Source organism: Arachis ipaensis, chromosome B5 (assembly GCF_059453495.1).
Source record: "Arachis ipaensis isolate K30076 ecotype BB chromosome B5, ASM5945349v1, whole genome shotgun sequence".
NCBI lineage: Eukaryota > Viridiplantae > Streptophyta > Magnoliopsida > Fabales > Fabaceae > Arachis > Arachis ipaensis.
Window position 1 is genome coordinate 46,989,643 of NC_142440.1, and position 27,955 is coordinate 47,017,597.

A 27,955-nucleotide genomic window follows, 5' to 3' on the forward strand; every position below is an offset into this window, starting at 1 on the left:
GATATCCTCCACTTCTAGCCTAAAACAGATGATACAGATGGTTATCAAAAGGCCGAGGAGTCTATTAGATTCAGGAGTTATAATTGGGATGCTGTACAGCGTACCATAGCCATTGATCCTGATGTTTCGTGGGCTGTGGGAAAGGCAAAGGTCACTCCACGGGGTATCAAGATTATCTATCTCAATGATGAGGCTAGGATGTTGCAACAGATCCTGAGTAATTATGTTATACCTAGTACCCACGATTCAGAAGTGCCAGCTGCCATAATCATCCTTATTTGGTGCGTCATGGAAGGAAAGGACCTATACCTTCCAAGGTTCATCAAAAAGTACATGTCTAGAGTTCATGTCAGAGGCACCCTGCCTTTTCCTTATTTGATCACCCAGATGGCTCGTCGAGCTGAGGTGCCTTGGGAGCCAGAGAAGGAGAGACCACCGCTTATCGACTGCAAAAAAGTTATTTCGCATGGCAAGCGGTTCGGACCTCTAGGCCACAGACCACCTACTACTACTACCTCTACTGATACAGCCACATCCTCAGCAGCACCTACAGTACCACCTGCTCCCGCAGCACCATCATCCGCCTCTCAGCCCGTTTACCATCTTGTGCACCACCTTTTTGAGCGCCTTTATCAGATGGAGTGCCGCAATCAGCAGCGATATGAGCATTCTGAGCGTCGTAACAAGCGACGCTATGCCCATCTGAAGTTGATTGTAGCTACTGGGCGTACTGACATCCCCTCCGAGCCTGACATGCTCTCGGAGCACTCTGAGGAGGAGGATGAACAGGAGGAGGCATAAGAGAAGGACCAGCAGCAGGCACAGCACGAGGAGACTCAGCCTGAGCAGCACGCAGAGCCACAGGCTCCTACACAGCCACCGCCGATAGGGCCAACGGCACACCATTCAGTAGGCGATGATCCTTCACACCCAGCTTGACTGAGAGCATCGAGGACGATGCTGTGATTTAAGTGTGGGGAGGTCGCCGTCTCCGGCAAATTATATTTTGGTAAACCATTTCAGACTTTTATCCTATTTTGCTTTATTTTGTATTTTGCTTTATGTTATTTTATTTTTCTTTTAGTACTTGTACATTTCAATTTTATTATACTCTTGTTTATTTTTACTTTGTTGCATTTTGCACTTTGGGCTTGTATATATCTTAGATATTTAGCTTGAATTGCACTTTTAGTTTATTAGTTGTGATGTGAAAAAACATGGATTACTAAGTCTAGTTTACCCTTTTAGCATATGAGAAATTGATTTGATTGAAAATAGGAATAAACTAAAAACCTTTAGCTTTTCATAATCACAACATTTCATTTAGTATATATATATAATAATAAATGTTGGTCAATTGATGAAATTTTCAAGGAATGTATCTTTTTCCTAGAAAATGCATTTAAGATTCACATTGGTTTGAGTTAAAACTTTTTTTTGTAACTTGCATGATATATATAATTGGAATATGGTTTTTGAGCTATGAACATACAGCCCATGAGTCTTTGAGCTTAATTATATGGATACATTATTTAACCATGATTTTTATTCTTGTGTGTTTTTTTCTCTATGATTGCAATCTATAGTTTGTTCCATTCTATATGTCCATTGTTTAGTGTATTTGCATGCATACATATGATTGAGGCCATCATTTGTTATTAGCTCACTTATCCCAAATAGCCTACCATTCTAATTACCTTTGTTTGCCACTTTGAGCCTTTTAATCCCCTTTGTTCTATATTTTACCACATCACTAGCCTTAAGTGGAAAAACAATTAGTTACCCCAACTGAATCTTTGGTTAACTTAAGATAGAGATTGTGTATCAATTAAGTGTGGGGAATTATGGGAATCTGGGTTAATGGGAATGTGTTATGTTTGAATATCAGGAATTTGGGTACATACTCATGTGAGACAAGAAAAATCATATGCATTGATATGTTGTGTTTACTTTCTTGTTCCTTAAAAAAAAAAAATAAATAGGGGGACAAAACTATCCCAATGTTAAGTTAAATAAAAGATCAATGCATATATGGTGAAATTAAAAGAAAAATTGATACATGAGTATGTGAAATATGCAAAAGTGAGATTTTGGGTAGCTAGGCTTAATTTTAAAATTGTATAGAGTATGTGTGTATGTTAGGTGAGAACTTAGGTTAGTCAAAGATTCATATTATATCTCACTTGGCCATACATATATCCTCACCCTTACCTTAGCCCCATTACAACCTTGAAAAGTCCTCATGATATTTGCATTTGTACACTTGATAATTGTTGACTGGTTAGATGAAGAACAAAGTTTTAAAATGCATGATTAGAGGAGATTTGAGTGTTTAACCCCAAACACTTGAGTGATTAGAGTGCATATACAAATCCAGTGAGGGTTTAATGGCTCATTTCCATATGTCTGTATTTGATCATTGCTTGTCTTGCAAGTTTATGAACTCTTTTGATTAACTCAACTCAATTGTGAATGTGTTTTGATATGATTGATTTAGCCCTTGATTGTGCATATATGATTTCTTGGAAATTTGACTCAATTTGACCACATGTATGCTTATATATATATATAGATAGATAGCAATTAGAATAGCATGATGCATGTAGGTAGCTCACATCTAAATAGATTGCATTGCATAAGTTCCACCATTCTGCCTTCACTCTTTTGGTTCTCTTGAGTTTAGCGTGAGGACATGCTAAAGTTTAAGTGTGGGGAGATTGATAAACCACTATTTTATGGTTTATCTTGTGCTAATTTGAGTGGTTTTTATCATTTCTTTGCTCACTTATTCATATAATTTACAAGGTTTTACAAATCCTTCCTAATTCTGTGATATAATTGAAAACATGTTTCCTAGGCCTTTAAACTGTCAATTTTAATCACCCTTTATTACCATTTGATGCCATGATCTGTTTGTTAAGTGTTTTCAGGCTTTATAGGGCAGGAATGGCTTAGAAAATGGAAAGGAAACATGCAAAAATAGAAGGAACGCAAGAAAATGAAGTTTCGAGAAGCTAGTAGCGACGCATATGCGTGACTAGCTTAGAAGACAAGCGACGCGTACGGGTGACTGATGCGTACGCGTGACAAGGAATTTTGCCAAATGACGCGTACACGTGACCTACGCGTATGCGTGACATGTGCCACGTGCAGAAATTGCAGAAAGCGCTGGGGGCGATTTTTGAGCTCCTTTTTGGCCTAATTCCAAGCCCGAGAACACAGAATAGAAGCTGCAGAGTGGGGAAATCATTGAATCATCCATCCATTCATTCATTCATACAACTTTCATTCACATTTTTTAGGTTTTAGATGTATTTTTGTAGAGAGAGAGGCTCTCTCCTCTCTCTAGGTTTTAGGATTTTAGGTTTAGCTTTTCTTAATCTCAGATTCCTACTTTGCTTTAATTTAGTTTTCTTCTACTCTTATTTGTTCTAGTACTTTAGTTCTCTTCTCTTGATGATTTATTTATTTATCCACTTTAGTTTATGAACTCTCTTGTTAGATTTGACTTTCTTTTTAATGCAAGTTGCGGTATTTCATATTTATTGCTTCTTCTATTATTTGTGAGTCATTGATGTTTGCAATTGGTTGTTTGGATTTAATATTCCTTGCTAGTTTTCTATGTTTTTATGTTGTGCCTTCCAAGTGTTTGATAAAATACTTGGTTGCATTTTAGAGTAGGTTTTTCTCCTCTTGGCTTTGGTTAAGTAATTGGAGACTCTTGAGTTATCAAACTCCTTTGTTGATTGATAATTAAAAGTTGCTAGTTGATTTGAATCCCTCTAAAGCTAGTCTTTCCTTAGGAGTTGACTAGGACTTATGGAATCAAATTAATTCATCCACTTGACTTTCCTCCATAGTTAGAGGTTAACTAAGTGGGAGCAATGGACAATTCTCATCACAATTGATAAGGATAACTAGGATAGGACTTCTAATTCTCATACCTTGCCAAGTGCTTTCTTAGCTTTTAGTTTACTTTCTTGCCATTTACTTTCCTTGTTCCTTATTTCAAAAATCCTAAAAAGATACAATCCAATAACCAATAATAAGAACACTTCCCTGCAAATCCTAGAGAGATGACCTGAGGTTTGAATACTTCGGTTATTATTTTTAGGGGTTTGTTACTTGTGACAACCAAATTTTTGTATGAAAGGATTCTTTGTTGGTTTAGAAACTATACTAGCAATGAGAATTTATTGTGAATTCTTTAGTAGCAAAAATCCGTTCATCAAACATGTTCATGGAGAAGAGAACAAGGGAGAAGAACTTAAACCCTTGAATCCAATGCAATCCTCCATAACTTTTCGCTCTGAGCTCTGACCGCCGCACCGTTTGCGACCACATGTCCGAGCGTCAAGCATTACAAAGCCCAGTACATTGTAAAGTAAGGAAGTCACGTTTTCTTCCTCAATTTCCTCATTTTTAGCTTTGAAAATTTGTTAGCCAAGATGTTAAAAATTGTTTGATTTCGGTGTCTAGGTTCGAATTAGTTTGAGGGAAACGCATAATCTTGCTTCATTGGTACTTGAGTAAGGTGAGAATCCTAGAATCCTAGTTAATTCATTGATTTTATGTGTTGGGTATTAAGTTTTGGGTATACATATGTGTAATGTGTATTAGGTGTGTATATATGTAAATTGGAGCTTGATTGGGAACATTGGAGTCTTAGTGGAGTTTTGGATGTCAATTCTTTGAATTCTTGGGGCTGAAGTGCCCTTAGGTTATATGAGGAAATTAGACAAGGTATAGTTTTGGTTTCTCGTATTTAATATATAATGTCTTATGAAAATTTAGGCTAGACAACCTAGGATAAGTTGGATTGAGAATGTTGAACTTGATTGATAGTTAGTTGACAATGTATGTGTGTGATTTGATGAGGCATGATAAATTCATTGTTTTTGTGGTATGAATATAGTTGATGTGGTAAGAAGGTTAATGATTGATGAATTTGATGATGGTTAATGAGAATGTTGATGGTGGATATGTTAAGGTTAATGATTTTGATGTTATTATTGGAAATGTTAGAAGAATTTGTATGCAAGATTGAGGTATGATTGATTTTAGTAGATTGTGGGGTTGTGATGCTGAATTGGTAGGTTGTAGTGTTGTTTAGGTGTATAAAAAGTTGATATTGAGTTTGGTTTTTGGTGAAAATAGAGGTTTATAAACTTTTGTGAAAATCTAATTTTTGGCCGAACTTCGGCGGGCCATAGCTTGGCTTTCGGACTCCCTAATTATTTCAAACTTATTTCATATAAAAATTGGGTCCACAAAGTTTTCGCCTTTCGAATAACAGATGAAAAATATTTTAAAACAAGAAAATTATGCGCTTCGGAAGTTTGGTATGGAAAATTAAAATTCTGCAGACTTAACCATTTTTGACTAATCTGCAATGCTTGCATACACAAACTCCTCCATACGCGGATGGACGTTTCTGTTAGGCATGAATGCATACGTGGGCATGTGCTGCGTACACATCATGGGCAAAAAGAGACCCTTACGTACGTGAGCATGGGGCTTCATACACGGACGTTTGATTCTGTCCAGTGTACCTGCGCACGCGGACGAGGTAATATGTATGCTTGATGAGCAAATTGCACTCCCACGCGTACGTGTGGGCCATGCGTGCGTGTGGCTCCTGTTTCAGCAAATATGTATTTTGTGTTTTAAAGATTAATTTCAAACCTATAAAGCTCTATTTTTACTCTTTTAACCTCTAAATCTTAGTTGTGTGTTGATTGATGAGAAGATGTTAGGAGGGGGTGGTAACTTGGAGAGTAAGAAAGTTTGAGGAGTGATGATTTAGGTATGATGAGATAGGTTGTGTATATATATATATATATATATATATATATATATATATATATATATATATATACATTTCATATATTATAAGGTTGTTTAAAGAGAGGAATGAATGTTACATTTAAGCACTCTTTCCCGAAAGTGCGACCCATGAGATGGTGGAAGGTGAGGATCCCCTTCCTTGTTCCTTCTGGTATTGTGAAATTGCCCCCAACGAGATGGTGGGAGGTTAGGATCCCCTCCTTTGTTCTTCCTGGGCATATGAGAACGTACATCCTGGGTAGACACAAGGGTTCTGGTTTTGCCCCACTTGCTCCAGGTTGGTTAGTATAGAGGCTCCCTGGGTAGACGCAAGGGTTGTGGTTTCGCCGCACTTGCTCCGGGTTATGATGAGTTATGTATAAAAGTGCAAATATATGATGTATAAGTGATGTTATGGCTATAATGAATGATTATGAAATAATTATGAATGAATATGAATGAAACGAGACTTATGGACTCAATTTTATCTGAGGTATGAATTTTCCTGTGTAAAGTACCGTGGCTTGCCACCACGTGTTCCAGGTTGAGACTGTAACAACCCTGATTTTCGAGTACATGAGATCTTTTCTGAAAGTACGGATTTCTCCGGAAGATCAGTAAAGGGAACACCTCTGTTATATCATGAAGAATCTCAATCCTCATTATCATTATGTCATCCTTAAGTTAGAACCTCCTTTGAGGCAAGCTCGATAATGCGATCGCGAAGAACCTAGTTTTTGAACCGTATCGGTTGGCAGTTTTGATTCTGATTTTCGTAAATAGTCTCTGTTTGACGAACCGGAATCAATTCATGAGAGGGGAGAGATAATAGTATAATATTATCATTATATTAGTATTAGAAAATTCTTGAATGACATTATAAGGTTACCTGGTCTGTTTTTGTTAAAAACAGAAAATCGGTTTAACCGGGTTTACGGTTTACTGGTGCAGCTTAGCACCAACACTCTCTGATGACTTTAGCAATGCTAAGGCCTCATTATTCATGTTTTATTCTCATAATAAATATGTTACTAGTGTCATTTATGCTAGTAGCTCAGAAAATAATTTTTAGAGATGTTTTTACGAGTGTTCCGATACACCTAGTTTTAGTAGTTGTACACCAGAGATATTTTAATATTATTTTAATCCACCTCCAAGCCAACCAATCACAACTCACCTTACACCCCCAAGACCTCCAAGGCTGTCTCATTTCATCATTTTGGCCGAAAATAACAAGAGAGAAAAGAGAGAAACTTTCATGAACACTTAATCTTCAAAGCTTGATTTCTTCTGAACTAAAACTCAAATCAAAACTCCGATTTCACCAAAATGATCCTCTCTTCTTCCTCTACATAACCATGTAACTTATCAAGGATGGAAATAAGGTGAGATGGCTGTCTCCCTCCCATTTCAATTCGGTTTTCAAGGAAAACCATGCAAAACATGTGTTTTCTTGATGTTCTTCCTTAGGAATCATGCTTAACTTGACTTGAGGGCCAAGAAACGTGAATTTCCAGCAAGTCTAAGGTGAGATATCTCTTCCTAACATATTGAGTGAGATTTGGTCAGTTGAGAGTTTTTGGATTTAAAGTTGTTCTTGATGTGATTTAGGTGGAAAAAGTGCTTAAGGACCACCTGAAAGTTTAACCGAATTAGGAGCAGCAAAACCAGGTAGGGATTGACGAATTTAGTCTTGATTGATTGTGTTTGAGTTGTGTGATTATGATATGGTTTGGATGTTCTTGAAATTGATTGTTTGTATGAGTAATTCTTGTTGAAATTTTGGTGAAAATTTGATGAAATTTGATGAAATTCAAGCTATGAATGTGTGTTCTTGTGGCTGCTGGAAATGAAACCCTAGAGCTTAAATTGAGGTTCAATTTGTGTTAAAATCATGTAGAAAATATGGGGTTTTAGTGGCTGAAAATTTATTTTGAATTTTGGTAAAAATCAGTTGCTGAAAAGACTGAAAAACGGGTAAAAACAGAGAAAGAACACTATAAGTATGGTGAAGAACATTGAAGAACACCTTTTAGATCTTAGAAAGGGCAAGGAAGTAAAATTTTTGGTGTTTAAGGGGTTATATGGTAATTTCTGGAAGTTAGGGTGGTAAAAGTAGAAATATTAAAAGTTACGGGTGGTAAAAAGTGAATTTTAAAGGTTAAAAGTAAAAGGTAAGTTAATTTTCAAAAATTTACTATTAAAATAATAAATAATAATAAAATATTAAATAATTATATTTAATTAAAAATAATTATATTTAATTAAAAATAATATTTTAATAAAAATAATAAAATAATACGGAAAATGCAGTTTTCTGTAAAAGCTTTAGAAAGACAACTTTAAGTGCAGAATCTCATAATTACCTTCATAAAACACTTAGAGAGTGGTAATAACATGATAGTGAGGCAAAGATAAAGAAAAGATAAAAGTTAAAGAAAAGATAAAAACCAAAGAAAAAGTCTGTAAAATTTTAACGACAGAAAAATAGACAGAGACTAGTGAACGAACTAAGGCAACTTAGTTAGTACTTGAGTTGCGACTAGGGTTAGGTGTTATATGAAAAGTTAAACTGTTTCAGTATAGACTTAATGAACCTATACCTGGGACAGGCTAACTATTCATACCGAAATTTACATAAGCTTTAAATACACATGTCAAACAGAGAAATCAGAGTAGAATAAAGTAACATAGAGCACAGAGTAACTAGAGTAAAGTAAAGAGATACAAAGAGAAAAGAATAATATGATAAAGAGAAATGGTTTGAGCTAGGATATTGTAAAAGTGAAAGATGTAAAGTTTGTACAGTATGATTGAACAGAGAAAGAAAGAGGTACTGCATAAGAATGTGAAAATGATGATGAATAATGAGAATGATGATGAATGATGATAATGAGAATGATTATGTAATGATCTACTGCGTGAAGGCAGTCAGATAGATAGTGGTACGACCACATAACGTTTTCCAGTGTTACACAGCTATTGAGAGCTGTACCTGCAACTGATAACCTGGGATCAGTTGCAGAGGATACTAATTCATACACGGCTAGAATGCCGCAACTATAAGGCAAGGATTACTTACAGAGAATATGATTTCATACACGGCTGGAATACCGCCACCTGTAAGGCAGAGTTTGCTTACAGAGGATATGACGCATACGTCGGTTAGTGAGAACTATACCTATGCTGACTGGAAAACCATACCCATTTCAGCTGCTTCGGGTTACGTCGGGAGCGGGTAGAAACCGACAGATGAGCTCATTACCTGTGCTAGGGCTAGACATGCATCATACTTGGTTGCGCATTTCCTTTGTTATGATTATGGTATGAATGTGTGCTTTCCTTGTTTGTATTCCATTCTCTGCGCTTGTGTTATTTTCTTGTATTCTTCTGTTTGTGTTCTGCTATCTGTTTTCTCTATCTTCTCTACTTATCTGTGTTTTCTAATTACTGCTTCTTTGTATTCTGCTAATAGTCTGCTAAACAACATAGAATTAATGAACTTAACTAATAACCCCGACCCTACTAAGAACTCCCCAGTTCTTACCCCTTCTCTCTCCCTTCCCCTTGAGATGGAAGTAAGAGTACCTTACCATAGTTCGCTGATGACCATTCACAAGAAGAGGATTCTGCTCTAGATAGTCTTCTGAGTCTAGGGTGAATATGTTTTCTGATTATATGTATATACTGTGAGACCAGCCAACGTCTGCACCCCGTTCGTATGCGCACTTTAACCTAAATCCTGTGTACGAGATTCCTATTGTGTGGCTATGTCATGAGGTACCAGAGAGACGTCCTATGGAAAAGTATGATCGTGCAGAGGAGTAGCAGATGATGTTCTATCTTTTGATGACGTTCCACCTGACTTGAGTTTTGAAGCCCTAGAACGTACTTTCCCTCGCTTTAGTAGTTTAGAGGGACTAGGTGAGTATAGAGTCTAGGCTAGCCTAGGTGCCTGCTTAGGGACCTCTTGAACAGGTCAGGACCTGGGATGTTGTATGTATATACTTGTATATAGATATTATTTAGCTATATCTAAGGGTGTTCTAACTAACAGTCTATATTCTAATAAAGGTTGAATCACCGAATTTTGTCAACTACTTGTGATGTATTTATGTGTAGTTGTTTATAACTGTTTTATATGTTATTATTTATGAATTGATTATAAATGATTCTGTCTATTAATCCAAACATTTTCAAAAAAAAAATACACCTCGCAAATTAACTACGCTTTTAACAACGAATCAGGCTCATGTGATAAATAATAGAAAATAATTAGGAAGACAAATTGGTAGCGCTCAGTTTTCGGTATAATCTAGACATATTGAAAATTGGGTCGTGACAATTTGGTATCAAAGCAGTTCGTTCCCAGTAGAGCCTGGGGAGTGGACTGACTATGCTTCATTGCATACTCTGTTGTATGTCTCATGCGTATAGGATATCCCAATGATATATGTTGCATGATTATTTCTGTGTTTTCATTTTGGGAATGTTCACACTTGACTTGAAGTGTTATGACTGATCACCTTAACAATGATTGTTTGGTGTGAACAGGACTACAATGGGTTCATGGAGACGAGGCGTACGGGAAGGAATTCCTAATGTTAACTACGAGAGGGAATAGGAAACGTTTATGGCTACCATGAACAATGCGGCTGAAGTAGTGCGTGAAGCTGCGTTAACAGCGGCTAGGGCTGTTGAACGTCTTGGAGTGAGAAATGGGAATGATGAGAATAACATAGGGCATCCTGAAAGACCTATGACCCTTGTGACCTTTCTGAAGGTTAATCTGCCTAAGTTCAAGGGTACACTCGTTGCGACTGACGCTGATAACTGGTTTCGAGGTATTGAACGATCACTGAGAGCGCAGCATGTTCCGAAAGGACAACACGTGGAGTTTGCTACTTATATGCTCGAGGGAGAAGCTGAGTACTGGTGGCAGGGGATACAACGACTGTTACAACGTAATGAAGGTGACATTCCTTGGGATATTTTTAAAGATGAATTCTACAAGAAATATTTCCCAAGAGCAGTGCGTGATGCTAAAGAGATAGAGCTTATGCAGCTGAGGCAACGGGATATGATTATTGCTGAGTATGCTCGTAATTTCGATGACTTGTGTCATTTCTCTAAGATCTGTCAAGGGAATCCTACTGACTTTGAAGAATGGAAGTGCTTGAAGTTTGAAGGAGGCCTTCGTGATGACCTGATGAGTTCAATAGTTCCGCTAGAGATACGTAATTTTGCTGAATTTGTCAACAAGAGCAAGTTAGTGGAAGAATGTATTAAGAAAGTGATTGTGGCCAAGGTGAGTCGCCAAGGATTTTCACCAAGGCGTCTTAGCAATCATCAGGCAGCTGGGAGAAGGGTGCATTTTAAAGCGCGTGGCATACGACAGCATAAGAACCTACAAGTTGGTAACATTACTGCTCGCCGTACGGGTAAGAATGGAGGTAAAGTAAGGCAAGGCAATGGTAAACAAGCCCATCAGGCTTACATAAATACTGCATGTAAGCAATACGGAAAAGAGCATGATAACAGGTCTTGCCAGTTTGGATCACCTAACTGCTATGCTTGTGGAGAACTTGGACATATTGCCAAGGATTGTCCGAAGGGATTTACTCAAAATTCAGTTAGAACCCAGCAACAAGGACGAGTGTTTGCTATCACTATTGACAATGTTGTGCAATCGAACGCCCTCATTCAAGGTCAGTGTTATGTCAAGAATCGATTTCTAACTGTACTATATGATTTGAGTGCATCGCATTCTTTATTTCTCTAACTATTGCTTACGAGTCAGGATTATATTTCTTTAAATTGAATTTTTACTTGATTGTCCATACACCTGCATCCCAAAATGCTTTGACCAGTTTAGTGTGCCTGCAAGTACCATTCGCTATTAGGAACAGGACTTTTATACACGATCTAATCTGTTTACCTCTATGTGGTTTAGAAGTTATTTTAGGATTAGATTGGTTATCTAAGTATCATGCTTTCCTTGATTATTTTAAAATAACTGCTGTTATTCCGTCTGATAGTCTATGTACTAAACCATTTCTGTCCCACACCTTATATCTTAATTCTGTAAGAGTTACCTTAGACGGGAGGGATTATGAGGGGTACGTTCTGGTAGTGGCTAGCTCGAATGACAGTGAACTAAGCTTAGAACGAATCCGAGTGGTGAAGGAATTTCCTAATGTTTTCTTGGACGACATACCTGAGTTTCCTCCTTAGTGAGAGATAGAATTCAGCATTAAACTAGTACCTGGAACCGGACCGATTTCTATAGCACCGTGCCGGATGTCACCACTGGAACTTGTAAAGTTGAAAAAGTAGTTGGATGAGATACTTGGAAAAGAATTTATTCGTCCTAGTGCATCATCTTGGGGAGCTCCAGTATTGCTAGTAAAGAAAAAGGACGGTGGAATCAAACTTTGCGTAGATTACCGACAGCTAAATAAAGACACTATCAAGAACAAGTATCCACTTCCACGGATAGATGATTTGATGGATCAGTTGGAAGGTGCAACTGTGTTCTCGAAGATTGATTTGCGATCGAGCTATCACTAGATTCGAGTGAAAAAATCAGATATACCGAAGACTGTATTTAGAACTCGTTATGGTCACTATGAGTATACGGTTATGTCGTTTGGACAAACTAATGCTCCTACGATTTTCATGGATTACATGAATCGTATTTTCCATCCGTACCTTGATCAGTTTGTAGTAGTTTTCATAGACGATATTCTCATCTATTCGAAGACAGAAAGAGTGCATGAAGAGCATCTAAGGACTGTATTGCAGACACTGAGGACTCGGAAGTTATATGATAAACTACCAAAGTGCGAATTCTGGACAGCGAAGGTGGATGGAATTTTTGAAGGACTATGATTTCAAATTAAGTTATCACCCAGGGAAAGCAAACGTGGTGGCAAACGCTTTAAGCAGGAAGAATTTGAGTATCTCTTCGATGATGATACAGGAAGAAAAATTACTCGCAGAATTTGAGGACCTTAAGTTGGCTATGACTGAGACGTCAAGTGGAGTCCGTTTGGCCCAATTGCGTATAACACCAGATTTTAAGATTAGTATTCAGCAAGCACAAGCACAGGACTCAGAAATGATGACGATGTTGAGACGGATGAACACAGAAGAACCAGAAGCTGTGAGACAGGATCGTAGTGGCCTATAGAGGTACAAGAACAGAATTTGTGTGCCTAACTCTGGAGAATTGTGACAAAATATTCTTGTTGAAGCTCACCAAAGTAGATTTTCTATGCATCCTGGAGTGACAAAGATGTATCGAGATTTGAAACAAATGTTCTGGTGGCTGGGCTTAAAGAAAAAAGTAGCTGATTATGTCTCAAAATGTTTAACCTGCCAGAAGATGAAGATAGAACATCAGAAGCTGTCAGGAACCCTGCAACCCTTAGAAATATCACAATGGAAATGGAAGCAGATTACTATAGATTTTGTCACGGGATTGCCAAGGACCTCAACAGGACACGATACCATCTGGGTAATTGTGGACAGGTTGACAAAGTCAGCGCACTTCCTTCCGATTCGGGTTGACTATACTTTAGAAAGGTTGGAACGAATATATATTCAAGAAATCGTACGACTACATAGGATACCTTCGTAAATTGTCTCAGATTGAGTTTCGAGGTTTACTACTAGATTTTGGGGAGCTTTTCAGAAAGTGTTGGAAACAGAATTGCACACGAGTATAGCATACCATCCTCAGATAGACGAACAATCAGAGCAGACAATCCAGACATTAGAAGACATGTTACGATTATGTATGATAGACAACCAAAGCAGCTGGGATAAGTATATGCTGTTGGTCGAATTTGTCTACAACAATAGTTGCCAATAAAGTATCAGGATGGCACCATACGAAGCTCTCTACGAAAGAAGATGTCGGACACCATTGTGTTGGAATGACGATGGGGAAGCTAGTGTCTTAGGTCTAAACTTAGTGTAAGAAACTACTGAGAAGATAAAGGAGATTCGTCGGAAGATCCAGACAGCACAAGGCCGTCAAAAGAGCTATGCCGATAATAGACGTAGACCTTTAGAGTTTAGTGAGGGAAACCATGTCTTTCTAGAAGTAACTTCGATTACTGGAATAGGTAGAGCCCTTAAGACTAAAAAGCTTAACCGACGATACATAGAACCTTTCCAAATACTTAAAAGAGTCAGTCTAGTAACTTATCAAATAGCCCTTCCTCCTTATTTATCAAACCTTCATGATGTTTTTTTTATGTATCGTAACTTAAGAAATATGTTCCCGATGAGAGTCACATTTCATAACCAGAAACAATACAGTTATAAAATGATTTGACATATCAAGCATCACCAGTTCAGATCGTAGAAAGAAGTGATAAGCAGCTAAGAGGCAAGACTGTTCGCTTAGTCAAAGTAGCTTGGGAACAAAGAGGAAAAGAAGAGCACACTTGGGAATTGGAAGATAAAATGAGAGCTGATTATCCGCATCTATTCTCAGGGAACTGAAATTTTGAGGGCAAAATTTTCCTTTAGGAGGGTGGAATGTAACAACCGTGATTTTTGAGTACATGGGATCTTTTCTGAAAGTACGGATTTCTCCGGAAGATCAGTAAAGGGAACACCTCCGTTATATCATCAAGAATCTCAATCCTCATTATCATTATGTCATCCTTAAGTTAGAACCTCCTCTGAGGCAAGCTCGATAATGCAATCGCGAAGAACCTAGTTTTTGAACCGTATCGGTTGGCAGTTTTGATTCTGATTTTCGTAAATAGTCTCTGTTTGATGAACCGGACTCGATTCATGAAGGGAGAGAGATAATAGTATAATATTATCATTATATTAGTATTAGAAAATGCTTGAATGACATTATAAGTTTACCTGGTCTGTTTTTGTTAAAAACAGAAAATCAGTTTAACCGGGTTTACGGTTTACTGGTGCAGCTTAGCACCAGAACTCTCTGATGACTTTAGCAATGCTAAGGCCTCATTATTCATGTTTTATTCTCATAATAAATATGTTAGTAGTGTCATTTATGCTAGTAGCTCAGAAAATAATTTTTAGAGATGTTTTTACGAGTGTTCCGATACACCTAGTTTTAGTAGTTGTACACCAGAGATATTTTAATATTATTTTAATCCACCTCCAAGCCAACCAATCACAACTCACCTTACACCCCCAAGACCTCCAAGGCTGTCTCATTTCATCATTTTGGCCGAAAATAACAAGAGAGAAAAGAGAGAAACTTTCATGAACACTTAATCTTCAAAGCTTGATTTCTTCTGAACTAAAACTCAAATCAAAACTCCGATTTCACCAAAATGATCCGCTCTTCTTCCTCTATATAACCATGTAACTTATCAAGGATGGAAATAAGGTGATATGGCTGTCTCCCTCCCATTTCAATTCGGTTTTCAAGAAAAACCATGCAAAATATGTGTTTTCTTTATGTTCTTCCTTACGAAGCATGCTTAACTTGACTTGAGGCCCAAGAAACATGAATTTTCAGCAAGTCTAAGGTGAGATATCTCTTCCTAACATACTGAGTGAGATTTGGTCAGTTGAGAGTTTTTGGATTTAAAGTTGTTCTTGATGTGATTTAGGAGGAAAAAGTGCTTAAGGACCACCTGAAAGTTTAACCGAATTAGGAGCAGCAAAACCATGTAGGGATTGACGAATTTAATCTTGATTGATTGTGTTTGAGTTGTGTGATTATGATATGGTTTGGCTGTGCTTGAATATGATTGTTTGTATGAGTAATTCTTGTTGAAATTTTGGTGAAAATTTGATGAAATTTGATGAAATTCAAGCTATGAATGTGTGTTCTTGTGGCTTCTGGAAAACAAAACCCTAGAACTTAAATTGAGGTTCAATTTATGTTAAAATCATGTCGAAAAGATGGGGTTTTAGTGGCTGGAAATTTATTTTGAATTTTGGTAAAAATTGGTTGCTGAAAAGTTAAACTGTTTTAGTATAGACTTAATGAACCTATACCTGGGACATGCTAACTATTCATACCGAAATTTACATAAGCTTTAAATACACATGTTAAACAGAGAAATCAGAGCAGAATAAAGTAACACAGAGCACAGAGTAACCAGAGTAAAGTAAAGAGATACAAAGAGAAATGGTTTGAGCCAGGATATTGTAAAAGTGAAAGATGTAAAGTTTGTACAGTATGATTGAATAGAGAAAGAAAGAGGTATTGCATAAGAATGTGAAAATGATGATGAATAATGAGAATGAAGATGAATGATGATAATGAGAATGATTATGTAATGATCTACTACGTGAAGGCAGTCAGATAGATAGTGGTACGACCACAGAACGTTTTCCAGTGTTACACAGCTATTGAGAGCTGTACCTGCAACTGATAACCTGTGATCACTTGCAGAGGATATTAATTCATACACGGCTAGAATGCCACATCTGTAAGGCAAGGATTACTTACAGAGAATATGATTTCATACACGGCTAGAATGCCGCCACCTGTAAGGTAGAGTTTGATTACAGAGGATATGACGCATACGTCAGTTAGTGAGAACTGTACCTATGCTGACTGGAAAATCATACCCGTTTTAGCTGCTTTGGGTTACGTCGGGAGCGGGTAGAAACCGACAGATGAGCTCATTACCTGCGCTAGGGCTAGACATGCATCATACTTGGTTGCGCATTTCCTTTGTTATGATTGTGGTATGAATGTATGCTTTCCTTGTTTGTATTCCATTCTCTGCACTTTTGTTATTTTCTTGTATTCTTCTGTTTATGTTCTGCTATCTGTTTTCTCTATCTTCTCTACTTATCTGTATTTTCTAATTACTGCTTCTTTTATTCTGTTAATAGTCTGCTAAACAACATAGAATTAATTAACGTAACTAATAACCCCGACCCTACTAAGAACTCCCCAGTTCTTACCCCTTCTCTCTCCCTTCCCCCTTTAGATGGAAGTAAGAGTACCTTACCATAGTTCGCTGATGACCATTCGCAAGAAGAGGATTCTGCTCTAGATAGTCTTCTAAGTCTAGGGTGAATATCGTTCTCTGATTATATGTATATACTGTGAGACCAGCCAACGTCTGCACCCCGTTCGTATGCGCACTTTAACCTAAATCCTGTGTACGAGATTCCTATTGTGTGGCTACTTCATGAGGTACCAGAGAGACGTCCTGTGGAAAAGTCTGATCGTGCAGAGGAGTAGTAGATGATGTTCTATCTTTTGATGACGTTCCACCTGACTTTAGTTTTGAACACCTAGAATGTACTTTCCCTCGCTTTAGTAGTTTAGAGGGACTAGGTGAGTATAGAGTCTAGGCTAGCCTAGGTGCCAGCTTAGGGACCTCTTAAATAGGTCAGGACCTGGGATGTTGTATGTATATACATGTATATAGATATTATTTAGCTATATCTAGGGGTGTTCTAACTAACAGTCTATATTCTAATAAAGGCTGAATCACCGAATATTGTCAACTACTTGTGATGTATTTATGTGTGGTTGTTTATAACTGTTTTATCTGTTATTATTTATGAATTGATTATAAATGATTCTGTCTATTAATCCAAATATTTTCAATAAAAAAATACCTCGCAAATTAACTACGCTTTTAACAACGAACCAGGCTCATATGATAAATAATAGATAATAATTAGGAAGACAAATTGGTAGCGCTCAGTTTTCGGTATGATCTAGACATATTGAAAATTGGGTCGTTATAGAGACTCGATACTCTGTTGACCCTACGACGTAAGGGTGACCGGGCAATTATAAATTCTCGGGAAGGATATCCCATAACGAGCAAAAATTTATATATATGAATGAGAAAAAGCTATGCGTAGACTCTTGGGGATGCGCATCGAGGGACAGTCCAGGGTTTAGCAGCCGACTTGTTGGGTTGGCTTGATAACCGACAGATGATACTCATCAACCATAGGACAAGCATGCATCATATGCATATTATTTGAATTTCTTGTTTGTGCATTATTTGGGAATTCCTAAGTGAAATTATCATGTTAATTGTTATATTTGCTACTTGCAGTACTTGTATTCTACCTGTGTTTGTTATTGTCTACTTGGTTGTATGTGCGGTTCTCTGGTGTTGGAGGATTGGAGAAAGGAGGAGGATTGAGGGTTAGGTTTAAGTTTTAGTTGAGATAGAAACCCTTAGAAAACCACCTTGAGTTATGGTTTCTATTTTAGTTCTTTAAGTTTATAATATGAGTGTCGGCGTTCTAGGATTGCCTCTGGCTTTCCCGGGACCTTATATCTTATGTATGCGGCACCTTTACCATGTTGAGAACCCCCGATTCTCATTCCATACGTATATTTGTATTTTTCAGATTCAGGTTGAGAGGCACCTCGCTAGGCATCTGGAGTTCTCTGTAGCGAAATGGGCTTTGGGATTTTATATTTTGTTCCATTTTGTTATATCTATATGTATAGACTCTCCTTATGTATATATATACTTTACTGTTCCACCTCATAGAAGTTTATGGAGAACTAGGGTTACTTTTATGTATTTTGGGTTATGGTTCCTTATATGCATTTATATGACTATCCTTTCGCCAGCCTTAGCTTCGTAGACTGAGTTCAGAGCTTGATATTTTGTACTCTTGACCCTCTATTCTTGCTTTTATAAACATGTTTATGAACCTTAACTTTCTTCGTGCGCTTTTAATTTTGCGATTTTACTTTAGCTATTCCTTCAAGGCTCCTCGTATATATTACATTCTTTCAATTATTATATATATATATATATATATATATATATACATATATATATATTTATTTTATTTTAGAGGTCGTAATACCACACCACCTCTGTTTTACGACGTAAGCATAAACCTCTGTGTGGTAGGGTGTTACACTTATCCTCAATCAAGCAAAGAAAAATAGAATAGAAAACAGAGTTGAATTAGATGAAGTGAAGTTAAACCCTTCTTGAGGTTCATGTCCTTCTAGGAAGTGGGGTTGATCACCCTCTGTGATCATCTTGGATTTTCTTTATTTTCAATGTGTCTTGCACTCTTAGGAATGGATAATCTCCCAGGGTTGAGACTCATATAGTATTATGAGATCCTTCTTTAAACTTTTGGTTGATCCTTGGAATTTTATTTCAAATCAGAGTACTTTTTTGGTTGACAACTTTAAATGCTCCGTTTTCAAGGCAACTCTTGATTGTGGGCGTTCGATCGATAATTTCGAGCTAATTGGTTCAAGTTATCGGGTGTTGAGGCACCCTTCGGACCTAATTACCCAAGCCACTCCTTGATACATCCGCACCACAAGCGTATAGTTAAAGATTGTAAATTCCCGCCATCGTGTCCAGAACCTCTTTGGGTTTCTAAATGCTCTGCCTCAAGGGAACTCTTGATGGTCGGTGTTCGATCGGTAATCCCGAACCAATTGGTTTAAGTTACCGGGTGATAAAGTACCCCTCAGATCTTGTCGCTCAAGTCCTATCCTTAGACAATCACACCACAAACACATAGTAGGCCTTGTTAAGCATTGATGCTCAGAGCTTTGCAACCTTTGATCTTCATCTTGATTTTCTTTCTTTGTTCTGTTGGTTGCTACTTCTTTCCTTTCTCTCTTTTCTTTCTCTTTTTTTTAATTCAAGTTCAAGGATCTTTTCTTTTGGTCAGAGATCTCATAATACTTCTCTAATCTCATGCTCATAAGGAATCATAATTCTTGCTCATGCATTATCATCATTTTGTGGCTCAGTCCATGAAAATCACAAGCATATACCACCATTATTCATGAAAGAATTTTTTAATAGGATTTAGCTTTCCTCCATCTAAGAAACTCTTTTTCATATGATTAGAGTGCTTAGGAGCACAGTACACGTGGTAGTTAAGTGGACAAAACAGAGGATAAGGAAACACAATTAAAGCAAATGCAATAGCATAAAGTAAAGCAACATATTATAAAAACATAATAGAGATGGATAACAAGAGTGAAAAGGGAACTTGATAACCATATTTATTATTATTGCCTTCTTCAACATCATCATCTTCTTGTGCTCCCCTTGGTTCCCAAATTTCTGCCACAGATTGACTAGCTTTACCTTTTGGGTTCCAAAGGCCACGGGCTTTCACTTCTCTCTCCCTCCACTCAGCACACTCCTTGTTTATCCTCTGAACCTCATTCCCATAGATGTGGGATACCTTTTCATATGGAGTGATGTTTGGGTGTGCTGCATTTTGAGCCTAAGTTCAGTAGTTCATCTTGGCATGCATGTGAAGTTGCCAAGATTCTTCAGCGTCATACCGAGCTTCGTATAGTGCTTTGTATTCTTGGAACTCTTTATGATTTGCCCTCTGCAAGGCCCTGAAATCTTAAAATTCTTTGTAATGGGCTTCTTGAAAGGCTTTTTTCTCTTGGAAGTCTCTCATAAATTATGCTTATTGTGCAGAGAGTTCTTGTATTATAGCATACATTTGTTGCCACTCTACTCCTTGTTGTGGAGGAACCTCAGGGTGTTGAGCTTCTTGATCCTCTTGCTCTCCCTCTTGAGTTGCTTGCTCTTCTTCTTGAGCTTATTGAGCCTCTTCTTCTTGAGCTTCTTGAGAGAGACGATAAATAATTCTAGGAAACCCCAGTGGAGATCTTGATCTTGGGTTGGAAGCAAAATGGTATATCTTATTTGGAATTATTTTATCAACTCTCACCTCTTGACCAATCATGATATAGTGAATCATGATTGCTCTAGCCATAGTAACCTCAGATCAGTTACTTGTTGCTGAGATTAAATGATGGACAAAATCTATCCAACCCCTTGCAATTGGCTTAAGCTCACTCCTTCTCAAATGGAATGCCTTGTCCGAAGCTCCCATGATCCATTGTGCACCCGGCAAAGCAAGGTCTCGGATTACTTCATCAAGCCTTGGATCATGCTTTCGTCTCTCTGCAAATGTGAGATCTGATGACGATGAGGTTGATATTCTCAATCTAAGGACTAAAATCAATTTTCTTGCTTCTCAAAAGGCTCTTGTATTTTAGAGGTCTTTCATCATGTGTTTGTGCATTGGTGAGGCATGCATTGGCATAGAATTCTTGAATCAAAAGTTGCCCCTCTTTGAATAGGGTCATAGAGAACTTGCCACCTCCTCATCCCAATTTGATCCATGATTTTGGGGTACTCCCCCCTTCTTAGATGGAAAGGTCCTTCAGAAATAATCTTCTTGCCACACATAGAAGTGTAAAAGAGATTTTCATGAAAGCTTAAAAGGAACCTTGTGAAGTCATATAAAGTTGCCATTGGTTCCTTTCCCTATCTTTTGTTTGAAGTAGAGGCTTTCTTTGGAGCCATGATATTTGATGTAGCTTGCTATATCAAAACTAACACCAAACTTAGATGATTTTCTTATTCCAAAGCAAAGAAAACAAAGATAGAATGGGAAGTGAAAGATGGAAAGTAGGGAGATAAATGAATGGTGATGACAATGAAAGGAGGGATGTGGAGTACTATGGTGATAGTGATAAAAGATGGTAAGAAACATGATGCATAAAGAGATAAGGGTGATGGTATTTATCGTGATGGAGGATAGTAAAATGAATGGTGAGGATTGAAAGTGGGCATCCAAGGGATGCAACGGGGTGAGGGTGTGTCCGAGGCTATAAAGAGGGTGAAGACAAAATTTGTAAGGATTATGGTGTGGAATGATTATTAGCCTGGGGAAAGAAGAACCAATGCATGTAATATGTGAGCCAGCCAAGACAAGTATCTTTAATTCTTTGTTTAGCAGGGTGAGGTGTATGCATCGCTTTGATGTCTTTTGGAGTTAATCATGCAAAAAGGAGAGCCAATGCATGTGCCTTGATCAGATCAATAGTGATGATGATGGAGCTTGTAGAGATTCCCTGATTCCTTGAGTAGTCATAGGCACTACATATAAAAACAATTTCAAGTGATAACAAAGGAGGGAAAACAAATATAAAATGAAAGAAAATAAAAAAGTAATTTGTGCATGAAGTACATGATGTGAAGAGCTAGGTGTGCATTTATGTTGCATGCATGGAGGCCACTACACCAAACTTATGTTTGGTTGTGGTATAAACAAAATGAAATCAAAATGGATAATGCATGGACACTAGAGCTCAAAATGGTGTCCCAAGGGTGCACTAGGATACATGGCGTGATACTCTATGGTTATCACGTTACACACCAAAGATTTCTTGATCCTGGAGTGTGGCGTAGTGCCTAGCGTAAAGAGCTAAGGTTCTCATGTTGCGCATGAAATGGGAGATGGGATGCCACTTTGATATATAGCGTGGGACGTTGCACACCAACAATTTGAGTGTCCCTAGAGGTGTATGTTGTGTATGGCGTGGTACATGACTTAATTCACATAGTACGTGAATGAAAGAAGTCCCAGGGGGTGGTATGATAGCTTGACGTGGGACGGGGTCAAATTAATGTGGTACGTGAAATGAAAAAGTGCCCCTGGGAGTAATTTTGGAGCTTCACATTGTACGTGACAATCTTCATGTAGGACGTGAAATGCAACTGGTGCGTACGCACACTTGCATGCGTACGCACACATGCATGCGTATGCATGACCCCTCTTTGGTATGGGATGTGGATTTTTACACGTTTCATGCAGGGTCTACGGAATGCCCTGGGGGTGTGCAATTCAGCCACATTGTACGTGGTTGTTTCATGCACCACGTTGTGCCTTAACAGAAGCTATGTAAACAAAATTTTAGCTCCCCGTGGTACGTGAAAGAGTGACGTGCCACGTGAAAACTCCACCACACCTAACTTAGCCTAGATCATGTATCAATACATAATTTTCTTACACCAACTCAAATCAATGTTCATGCAGAATATGAAAGAAGACAAAAAGTAAGACTTAAATAAATAAAAACATAAAATCAAATGATATTAAACATTGGGTTGCCTCCCAACAAGCACTTCTTTAATGTCACTAGCTTGATGGTTCACCCCTCTAGGCTTTGCCTTCCATAATCTCCACATGACCATAGGGTGAGACCTTGCTGATAGTAAAAGGTTTGGACCTCCTAGACTTTTGCTTTCCACGGTAGAGCTTCAACCTGGAGTATAGAAGTACTAATTGTCCAGTCACAAAAGTCCTTGAGGCTATCCTCTTATCATGCCACATCTTGGTCTTCTCTTTATAGAGCTGCGAATTCTCATAGGCCTCCATTCAAAACTCATCAAGTTCATTGATTTGAAGGAGCCGTTTCTCCCCAGCCGCCTTTGCATCAAAGATCAGGAACTTTGTTGCTCAATAAGCTCTGTGCTCTAATTCCACTGGCAGGTGATAGGCTTTGCCATAGACAAGTTGATAAGGCGACATCCCAATTGGGATCTTAAAGAATGTGCAGCATTCCTAAAGGGCATCATGATTTTCTTGGCCTAATCCTTCCTTGAAGAACTCACAGTCTTCTCCAGAATTCTCTTGAGTTCTCTATTAGAGACCTTCACTTGGCCACTAGTTTGAAGATGATAAGGAGTGGCTACTTTGCCGCCATCACTGATTAAGATTCGGGGAACACCAAAGCTATTGAAGATATATTTCTTAAGGAAACTCATCACCACCTTAGCATCATTGGTGGCCAGAAGTGCAGCCTCCACCCATTTAGAGACATAGTCAACAGCCACCAAGATGTAATTATTAGAGTAGGAAGAAGGGAATGGTCCCATGAAGTGTATGCCCTAAAAATCAAATAGTTCAAACATCAAGGCATTGGCTCTTTGACAGGGATCACAATTCTTCACAAATTCCCTTGCAACCTTGAAGATTGTGGCCCAGTAAAATCTGCATTGAAGGACCTTTGTCACTGTCTTTTCTCCACCAAAATTCCCACCAGACTCAGAACTATGGCAATGCCAAAGAATCTATAGAGTCCCATCTTCTAAGACACATCTTCGGATAATGCTATCCGAACACCTCTTGAACAAATATGGATCATCCCAAAGGAAATACCGCTGGCATTACGTTGTAACTTTTTAATTTGTTGCCTAGTAAGTTCCTTTAGTATTATCCTTCCAGCCTTGTAATTGGCCATATCAGCAAACTATGGTGTATTTTGAATCACATATAAATGCTCATCAAGAAACTCATCCTCAAGTGGAGGTGGAGCTTCTTGAGCTTTCACAAGTTCAATTCGAGAGAGATAGTCGGCTACTTGATTCTCGGAACCTTTTCTATCTCTGATTTCAATATCAAACTCTTATAAGAGGAGCATTCACCTAATCAACCTTGGTTTAGAATCCTGCTTATTCAAAAGGTACTTAAGAGCTAAGTGATCATTGTAAACAATAATCTTTGAACCAACTAAATAGGATCTAAACTTATCAAATGCGAATACCATAGCAAGTAGCTCATTCTCAATAATTGTATAATTCCTTTGAGCATCATTGAGCACCCTGATTGTATAGTATATAACATGCAAAAGTTTATCTTGTCTTTGTCCCAGAACAGCTCCAATTGCAACATCACTTGCATCACACATCCATTCAAATGGTAATATCCAATTAGGAGGAGCAATAATGGGTGCAGGGATAAGCCTGGCCTTGAGAGTTTTAAAGGCATGCAGGCACTCTTCATCAGAATGAAAAGGAGCATCAGTAACTAGAAGATTACTTAATGGTTTTGCTATTTTGGTAAAATTTTTAATGAATCTTCTATAGATGCCTGCATGACCCAAGAAATTCGTTATCCCTTTTGTATTCACAAGGGGTGGTAGCTTCTCAATGACATCCACCTTGGCTTTGTCAACTTCTATGCCTTTGCTTGAGATGCGGTGCGCAAGAACTATACTTTCTGTAACCATAAAATGACACTTCCCAATTTAAAACCAGGTTAGTTTCTTGGCACCTTCTCAATACTAAAGCTAGATGTTGTGAGAATGCTTCAAAGGAACACCATAAACAGAGAATTCATCAATAAAAACCTCAATAAATTTTTCATTCATATCAGAAAATATAGAAAGCATGCACCTTTGGAAAGTCACAGGAGCATTGCACAAATCAAAAGGCATACGACGATTAGCAAAGACTCCAAAGGGGCATGTGACCACTATTTTCTCTTGACCATGAGGGTCTACCGCTATTTGGTTGTAGCCAGAGTATCCATCCAAGAAGCAATAAAAAGCATGCCCGGCCAACCTCTCTAACATCTTATCAATAAAAGGAAGAGGGAAGTGGTCCTTCCTTGTGACTATGTTGAGCCGCCTATAATCAATACACATCCTCCACCTAGCACAGTCCTTGTAGGAATGAGTTCATTCTTGTCATTGGCTACCACGGCCACACCTCTTTTCTTGGGAACAACTTGAACCGGACTCACCCAAGGGCTATCAGAGATCGGGTAAATGATGCCGGCTTCCAACAACTTCATCCCTTCCTTCTAGACCACTTCCTTCATTGTAGGATTAAGGCTTCTTTGTGCTTGCACTATTGGTTTAACATCTTCTTCAAGTGGAATTTTGTGTATATACATAGTAGGACTTATTTCCTTAAGGTCACCAATAGTCCATCCAATTGCTGTCTTGTGTTCCTTTAGCACCTTGATTAACGCCTCTTCACAAGTGTTCAATGAAGAATTAATGATCACAGGATATGCCTCTGACTCTCCAAGGAAAGCATATTTTAGAGAAGGAGGCAGAGGCTTTAATTCAAGCTTTAGTGATCCCTCATTCGTTGAAGGAATGTATGATACTTCCTTGGGTAGTGCTCTTTCTTCAATCTCACCAACTTCAACTTTGACAGAGGACTTAAGTGATTCATTAAGTTCCTCTTCTTCTAATGTCTCTTGCACCAATGGATTAATGATGTCAATTTTCATGCAATATGTGTAATCATTAGGATGCTGTAGAGCTTTAAATACATTGAGCACAATGTGTTCATCATTCACCCTTAATATTAATTCACCTTTTTGAACATCAATTAATGCTCTCCCTGTAGCAAGAAAAGGTCTCCCCAATATAATAGAGGCATTGACATCCTCTTCCATATCCAAGATGAGAAAATCTGCAGGGAATATGAACGTCTTCACCTTTACCAGTAAATTCTCAACAACACCTAAAGGAAGTTTCAAAGAATGGTCATCAAGTTGTAAAGAGATTTGGGTAGGTTTTACCTCTTCAATTTGGAGCTTTCACATTAAGGATAATGGCATGAGATTAATACGAGCTCCAAGATCACACAAAGCCCTTTCAACAGTCACATCTCCAATGGTGCAAGGTATCACAAAGCTTCCTGAATCCTTTAATTTCTCAGGCAGGTTCTTTTGAATAATGGCACTACACTCCTTGGTAAGCACCACGGTTTCATTCTCCCTCCAATTTCTTTTCTTGGAAATTAACTCCTTCATGAGCTTTGCATATAAGGGCATTTGTTCAAGAGCTTCAGCAAAAGGGATATTTATTTGGAACTTTTTGAAGACTTCCAGGAACTTAGAAAATTGTTGATCCTTGGCCTCTTTTTGCAATCTTTGAGGGTATGAAATTCTTGGATTGAATTTAGGAACTTGGATCTTCTCCTTTGGTGCATCCTTGGAGGCTTGAATTTATTTCTGTTGGTGCATCCTTGAAGGCTTGAATTTGCATCCTTGAATTTATTTCTGTTGGTGCATCCTTGGAGGCTTGGAGGCTTGTAAATTATCACTCTTAGAAGCTCCTACTTTATTCTTTGCAACATGAGTTTCATCTTCTTCCTTTCCCAGCACCCTTCCACTAATGGTTTTACATTCTTCTTCAGGGTTTGGGATAGTATCACTTGGAAACATTTGAGTAGGTTTTGCTAACTATTGAGAAATTTGGCCCACTTCCACTTCCAAATTTCTCAATGAAGCTCCTTGATTCTTAAGGTTGGTCTTTGTATCCTCCATAAATGAGACAGTGGCTTGGAATAGCTTTCCTAAGGCTAATTCAAGACTAGAAAGCCTTTGAGAATCTTGTTAAGTGGGTTGCTGATGAGTGAATCATTGTGATGGTATAGAATTTCCTCAAATGAATGAATTCTCATTGCAAGTATAGTTCTAAACCAACAAACAATCCTCCCAATCAAAATTTTGGTTGTCACAAGTACAAACTCCAATAAAAATTAACCGAAGTATTTGAACTCTGGGTCGTCTCACAAGGAATTACAATGAAGTGTATGATTATTGGCTATGAAGATGTAAGGGAGGGTTTGATTTTATAGTTTGACAAGAAAAGTAAATGACAAGAAGGTAAAATGACAAGAACTAATAAAATAAAGGAAAAGATCTCTTTGCTAGACATAGGTAATTGAGATCACCATCCTTGTCTGCAAACTATATATTGATAATTATGAGAGGCCAAGCTCATTAAGTCTACTTCCAAAAGTCTTAAGTATGCAATATCTACTCCTAGACCTGAAGTACGTCAAATGGCTTTGATCACATCAACCCATAAGTCCCAACCTACCTACTAATTAGATTAGTAGTGGGTTGGTGTCAATGAGTATCAAATTGATCACCAAGGGTTCTTAAATCACCAAATCATTGAGACCCAATGACTCAAGGTCACTCAATTTCCTTAGCCTAGGCCAAGAGTAAAGAAAACTACTCAAAAACTAGAGGAAACATTTTATCAAACACTTAGTGTGCAAGAAAAGTAAACATCGTAAAATGCAAGAATTAAAGGAAACCCATAACTAACATAAGCAAGAAATCAATAATAACAATAAAGATAAACAAAAAAGAGCATGAAAACATAAAATTTCATTAAAGAAAATTAAGATCCAACAATGGTTCATCAACATAAAAGAGGCAAAATAAGAAATTAACAAGAGAAACTAAGAAGATTAAGACAATAGAACATTAAAATAGAATGAGAATTAAAATCAAAACAAGAATTGAAAGAGAAATTGGAGAGTGATTAACCTAACTTTACCCTAATTTCTATCCTAAATCTAGAGAGAGGAGAGAGCCTCTCTTTCTAGAATTCTTCCCTAAAACATGATGAAAAACTAAACTATGACTACTTGGTTCATTCCCCCCTCAATCCTTGGGTTCAATAGCATCATAAATGAGTTTGATTGGGCCCAAAATGAGCTGGAAATCGCTGCTAACGAAGTGCAAAAAGTGGACCCATGCAGCTCCATCGGCGCGCACACGTACATGGTGCATG

At 37.9% G+C, this 27,955-nt stretch overlaps 2 protein-coding genes across 2 annotated transcripts; one reads left to right on the top strand and one right to left on the bottom strand.

The window, feature by feature from the left end:
* Positions 1-288: 288 nt before the first annotated feature.
* Positions 289-801, top strand: LOC148564071 (uncharacterized). The gene has a single exon (XM_088487734.1). It carries the CDS (start codon positions 289-291, stop codon positions 799-801), a length of 513 nt encoding a protein of 170 aa, XP_088343860.1.
* Positions 802-25,209: 24,408 nt separating this feature from the next.
* LOC148564072 (uncharacterized) lies at positions 25,210-26,196 on the bottom strand. Its single transcript, XM_088487001.1, has 2 exons — positions 25,992-26,196; positions 25,210-25,883 (listed from the first exon to the last, which is right to left on the bottom strand). The coding sequence occupies exons 1-2, from the start codon at positions 26,194-26,196 to the stop codon at positions 25,210-25,212; spliced, it is 879 nt and encodes a 292-aa protein (XP_088343127.1).
* Between the last annotated feature and the right edge of the window lie 1,759 nt (positions 26,197-27,955).